This window comes from Microtus ochrogaster, chromosome 16 (genome assembly GCF_000317375.1).
Source record: "Microtus ochrogaster isolate Prairie Vole_2 chromosome 16, MicOch1.0, whole genome shotgun sequence".
Classification (NCBI taxonomy): Eukaryota; Metazoa; Chordata; class Mammalia; order Rodentia; family Cricetidae; genus Microtus; species Microtus ochrogaster.
The window spans coordinates 31,491,161-31,497,248 of record NC_022018.1 but is presented as its reverse complement, the minus strand read 5'-3'; the positions used below and the strand labels follow the sequence as shown (position 1 = coordinate 31,497,248).

At 45.5% G+C, this 6,088-nt stretch overlaps 1 protein-coding gene across 6 annotated transcripts in view; it reads right to left on the bottom strand.

Annotated features, from left to right (window-relative positions):
- Positions 1 to 6,088, bottom strand: part of Kiaa0319 (KIAA0319 ortholog) — a 53,946-nt gene that overhangs the window by 31,538 nt on the left and 16,320 nt on the right. For 3 of the 6 annotated variants that reach the window (XM_026783026.1, XM_005354979.3, XM_026783029.1), the window contains 2 exons: positions 5,797 to 5,937; positions 1,582 to 2,345 (listed from right to left, as the gene is read on the bottom strand). In XM_026783026.1, coding sequence (XP_026638827.1) covers positions 1,582 to 2,345; positions 5,797 to 5,851 — 819 coding nt within the window. In that variant the 5' untranslated portion in view covers positions 5,852 to 5,937. The remainder of the gene's footprint in view (positions 1 to 1,581; positions 2,346 to 5,796; positions 5,938 to 6,088) is intronic. The other 3 variants (XM_026783028.1, XM_026783027.1, XM_026783030.1) reach the window with 2 other exon arrangements.

Below are 6,088 nucleotides of genomic sequence, written 5' to 3'. Positions count from 1 at the left end.
GACCAGGCTGGTCTCGAACTCACAGAGATCCACCTGCCTCTGCCTCCCAAGTGCTGGGATTAAAGGCGTGCGCCACCACCACCCGGCTATCTTTTGTAATTTTTATTAAGTTTTTTTGTTTGTTTCTTTGTTTTGAGACAGATTTCTCTATGTAGCTCTGGCTGTCCTGAAATTTACAACTAGGTTGGTCTCAAACTCAAGCAATCCTCCTGCCTCTGTTTCCCGAGTACTGGGATTAAAGATGCACAGCATCATTATTGCCCCCCGCCCCAAATTATCTAAACCTTGTTACCAAGGTTACCACTGTTTTAACTCTTTTCATTTAGGTCTTTAGTACATCTTGAGTTCTTTCTTTTTTTATATAAGAAAGCTACATCTCAGTCTTTTGCATTTATTATTGGGGCTTTAAAAATGAAACCCCAAACCAGATGCTTCAAAAGCCAAGTTTCTCTCTGGCCTTCTCCTTTGCCTGTATCTTATTATCCGCAGAAGCTACAAGTCCTTTTCCCAAGAATGTCAAGAATCTTACATACTATTTTCCTTTTAAATTCTTAAAGGAGCTAGAGAGGTAGAGAGCTTGCCTAGCGTGGTCAAGCCCCTAAGTTGTAGCTAAACACAGCATAGAACAGTAGAACCTGGCGATCCCAGGGCTCAGGAGGCAGAGGCAGGTAAATCTTTGTGAGTTCACAGCCAGAGCCCCTGCCTGCAAATAATCAGGTAAATAAAAATAGGAATCCTGAAAGTGTTCTACGTCCTCCAATCCCTTCTTCTGACTACCTTCAGATCTCCGTCAAACGCCCAGATTGTTACATTCTCTCTCTCAACCACGCGGCCACTGAGTTCTCCATCAGTTCTGACTTCACAGGATTTCATTCCATCTCTTCACTCCCAGCGATTCTTGTCCCTCCCCTAATCCCTCCCCAGGCACTTGTTAAAGTGGTGGAGATTCATCCCAGGGTCCTGTGAACAAATGTCCCCCCTCCACCCCAGTCATACCCCCATTTGTATTTCTTTTCTGACATTGGATCTCAGTACATAAAGGGGCCTTGACCCCTTCACTCCTGGGCCTCTTGCCTTCTCCTCCTGGGTAGTGGAGACTACTTGTTCTCCTACCACCAGGGGTTTTCATGGAAGGTGTACGGTCTATTTCTACCCACCAGCTCCACTGTGTCCCTAGCACCTTCCTAGTCACCTGACTGGTGGGGCTAACTATGGTGGAGTAAAACTTCACATCTGTCTACTATGGGAAAATTTTAAAGCGTGTGTGTGTGTGTGTGTGTGTGTGTGTGTGTGTGTGTGTGTGTGTGTACATACATGCTGGTTCCAGGGCCTAAGTCGTCACTAACATTAACCAACCATAGAGGATCTGTAGGGAGAAAGGCTTTTAGGTAGAAAGGGAATCTTTGTTCTTTTCAAACTGCCTACTTAGGAAAGAAAGCACCGCAAAAGAGCGCTGATTTGTTTCCCCGTTAGCCTCTGGCGTTCATCCTCGGCTTCCTCTAGCCTAAAGGAGTCTGGCAGATCTTTCTTAGCCTTGTGTTTCTTCCCTTGCCCACTCCAGCACGTCTCGAGTACACCCACCTCTTTTCCAGAGCTATTACTCGGTTGTTCTTGGAGCTGTAAAGTCTCTCTCTCCATCTCCTCTCCTGCAGGTAAAGTGGTTACAGAGGTGGGCCACACGCTGCTCACTGCCGAGTACCCCGGGGTAGGAGACCAAGTGGACTCATTCAGGGCCTCCAGCTGCTGCTGGTCCAGTGACTGGGGTGTGGGGTCCTGCAGCCTCTCTGAGGAAGTAGCTGAGCTGTCATTGAAACCTCCTTCGCTGCCGGGCAGCAGGCTCCAGTCGGGGTACTCGATGCTGCCTCTGGGGTCCTGTTGGCTGGAGGGTTGCAGGAGGCCCCGCTCCAGTTCTTTGTAGTCATCTGGGTACTCGGCAGTCTCCTCCGGACCCGGACCCCTGTCTTTGCCTAGAAAGGGCAAGTCCTTCCTGAGATCATCAAGGGAGTCTCCCCAAGCTCCGGAGGGGGAACCCCTGCCCAGCATCATGTCTCCGTAGTCCAGCAGCTGCTCGGGCTTCTGGACAGGTCTGTGAACAAAAGTGAGGTAAGACCGGATGGGGCCTGTCGTCCTGGGCTCGCAGTTCTCCGGGTGCACGCAGTTCACCAGGTAGCAGCTGCCCTCAAACCACCAGGCCAGGGCGCAGCTGGGCAGGTCACAGCAAGCAGCCGTGCAGTCTCCCGCGGACAAGGTCTGAGCCGCCCGCATGATTCTAATAGTTTCCGGGTCAGGTGAAATGATGGCGTTGGAATAAGTCCTCCCCGCACTGCACTGCTGGCACCTGCCACCTGAAGACCAGAGAGGGCCAACACTCAACACCAAAAGGCAGATTAATAAGCAGACAAACTTCAAAGGAAGAAAAGCAAATGGCCAATAAATGTTGGAGAAAATATCCAAGCTGTATAGTACACCTGTAATGCTAGCACTTTGGAGATGGAGACAGGAGGTTCAGGAGTTCGAGGTCATCCTTGAGAGCTGGAGGCCAGGATGGGTAAACTACATGGGACCTGGTCTCAAGAAACCAAACAGAACCGGAGTTCATATGCAGAATCTAGATTTAAGGACCTATGGCATGCATGTACATATTTGCACACACACATACCATGAAAGTAGAAGGGAAACTACAGGAAGAGGAAGGTTCTGAAAGGAGGGGCAGCAGAGGATAATGCAGGGAAGGCTGACAGGCCATCATGCTTCCCGTAGGTTCACATGTATAAACATATATGTGACATGAAAGGAAAAGCGTGGGTTGGAGAGGTGGCACTGCTCTTCCAGAGGAGCCGGGTCCAATTCCAGCATCCACACGGCAATAACAACTGTCTGTAACTCCAAGATCTAACACCCTAACAAGACATACATCCAGACAAAACACCAATGCACATAAAAATAAAATAAATTGTTTATAAAAAAGGAAAAGCACAACTTGGAGGGAGGAGGGAGGGGAGAGGAAACGGGGCTACAACAATGAGACACGGGTATGAAATGCCACAGTGAAGCCTTTCTTTAAAAAGGCCTTATATTTATTTGCTTTTGTGTGTGCATGCACACACATGTACCATGAAGGTCAGAAGACAACTTATGGGGAGTTGGCTCTTTCTTTCTACCATGTAGGTCTCAGGGAATAAACTTACTAGGTCATTGGGTTTGACAGCAAGTTCCCCCTCAACCTGCTGAGCCATCTTGCTGGTCCAAAGCCTATTGTTTTGTACTAAAAACGTAATGTGTATATATAATATATATGTATAAAATCACACACACGTGGCTGTATGTATGTAAGTATGTATGTATATATGTATGTGCACATGCCAGGGAAACCACTCTAAACACCCAGAGGCTCCTCCATCCCTGGCCATGCATCCATCCGTCACACTTCTCATCCACACAGTCTCTGTCTTTGCTCTGGCTCATCCATTTTCACTCACTCACCCACCTGCCCACTTGCCCATCTAGTCCTCTGTTCTTCCTCTTATCCACCCATCCCTCTGTTCCTCCGCCTTTTCATCCACATATATTGTTCCAACTATTCATGTGCCTTTTCACTGGTGCATTCTGCCTCTTCATACGATTCCGTTCTTCTCTGCTTGTGTCTCCTGTTTCTGTAACTCACAATAGGCCTTGTATAAAAAAATCATCACAGGGGGCTGGAGAGATGGCTCAGAGGTTAAGAGCATTGCCTGCTCTACCAAAGGTCCTAAGTTCAATTCCCAGCAACCACATGGTGGCTCACAACCATCTGTAATGAGGTCTGGTGCCCTCTTCTGGCCTACAGACATACACACAAACAAAATATTGTATACATAATAAATAAATATTTTAAAAAAAATCATCACAGAAGTAACAGAAAAGTACTGCATCTTTGTTTTGTTGGTGTTGTTAATTATTTTTTAATCCCACAAGCTATCTGATGATGGATCAGATAAATGTCATTTCTCCTCAGTACATATCTATAATCAAGTACTTTGGAATAGTCCTTTACACCATGTGAAGACTTGTCACTCAGGTTGCTTTAATAAAGAGCTGATTGGCCAGTAGCCAGGTAAGAATTATATTTGGGAAAGCCAAACTAGGAGAATTATGGGAGGAAGAAAGACAGAGTCAGAAGAGACACCAGCCAGCCACCGAGGAAACAGGACTTGTAGAAAATGAGGTAACCAGTCATGATCCATGCAATAAAACATAGATAAGAAATATGGGTTAATTTAAATGTAAGAGTTAGCTAGTAACAAGCCTGGGCTATTGGCTGAACATTTACAGTTAATATTAAGTCTCTGAGTCAGTTAGTCGGGAAGCAGCTGGCAGTTATTTGGCAACAGTTGGGACAGGAAAACTCTGCCTACAATCAAGTTTTTGTTTGTTTGTTTTGAGAAGGATCTCATTATATAGTCCTAGCTAACCTGGAACTCATAGAGATCCATCTGCCTCTGCTCCCCAAGTGCTGGGATTAAAGGCGTGAGCCACGATGTCTTGTTTTATTCTACTAGTCAGACTTTCAAAAAGAAACTCTCGGTCTCTCTACAGAGTCACTACAGCAAGCATATACTGGCATGTACTGCATGGTGTGTGTGGTCTGTTAGTTTCCATGACAAAACAATAGAAGCAAATGTTAGCAGCATGGGATTTCCTTTCTAGTAAGGGCTCATCATTGAAATTTATCTTAATAAATGTTTAGTTACAAGAGGACTGTCAGACATTGTTTCTAACAGGGAACATATGGAAATAAATAATGCACGGGAACCACCTTTATGCTATCTGTACACAAGATCACTGGAATAGATTTTTACTAGTACAATGTCAGTAGTACAATGTTAGCATGGTAGATAGCTCGGTAGTCTCATAACACAATGCCAGAGCCAAGAAGATTGCTCAGTGGGTAAGAGCACGTGCTGCCAAGACTGATAACCTGAATCCACATGGTAGGAGAAAAAAACTGACCCCTACAAACTTGCCTCCCCACACACGCCATGATACTTGTGCACGATAAATGAGTGTTAAATACAACACAATGCCAAACATCAGCTCTTATGGAAAGACTCTTTCATCCGATGGATTGAGAATGAGATACACTGCACGTGTTCCTTTTCTAATTCAAAAAACAGCACATGAAGCTGAGGTGGTGTTTTCTCCAACACAAATCTAGCCTTTAAATCACAAGAATATTTTTGGTCTTTTATTTTTTAGAGAAAAGCTAGATCTCAGACATGGAGAAAACCCTGATTTACCATAGCTGAACACAACAAAATGGCCCTCTTACGAAGATCAAGAGAGGATGGGGTGAAGCAGGGGTGAAGTAACTCCCAACCTCTCAAACACACAATGGCTACCATTGCATCTCCCCCGTAACTTTTTTTTTAAAGATTTCTTTATTATGTATACAATGTTCTTCCTGCATGTACACCTCTACGCCAGAGGAGGGCACCAGATCTCATTACAGATGGTTATTGAGCCATTATGTGGTTGCTGGGAATTGAACTCAGGACCTCTGGAAGAACAGTCAGTGTTCTTAACCTCTGAGCCATCTCTCCAGCCCTCCCCCGTAACTTATATGAAGAGCCAGAAGATTCTCCCTCACCCACGTGGTCAGATGTGCTGTCCTTCCCTGAAGGACTTGTGTCCTGTCTGGCAGCAAGTGAATTCAAGCAAAATTATATTTAATGCCTGGCCCTGGCCACAGGAGCCACAGGAATCGGCTTTTACAGCTCTCCCAGGAAACAATGATGTCTCCTGGCAATGCTTCCCTACCTGTGATGGCAGCCAGCAGCAGCAAGGAGGACAGGGTCCCTGTAGGGAACACCATTCTGCCTCACAGGATGAGGCTTCCAAGGCAGAGAATATGGAACAGGCTCCCTTTGGTGGTTGATGAGTCAGATGTGGCCTCTAGAACTTCAAAGAAAACAGAGAGAGAGACAAGGAAGAAGAAAGGGGTAGGTAAACGTGGAAACACAATATTCCTATCATTTATTCATGTTAATAGAAAAACTATTCACGGAGAATATTCCAGAGAAGTTTGGTTTTTTTTTTTGTTTTTTTTTTT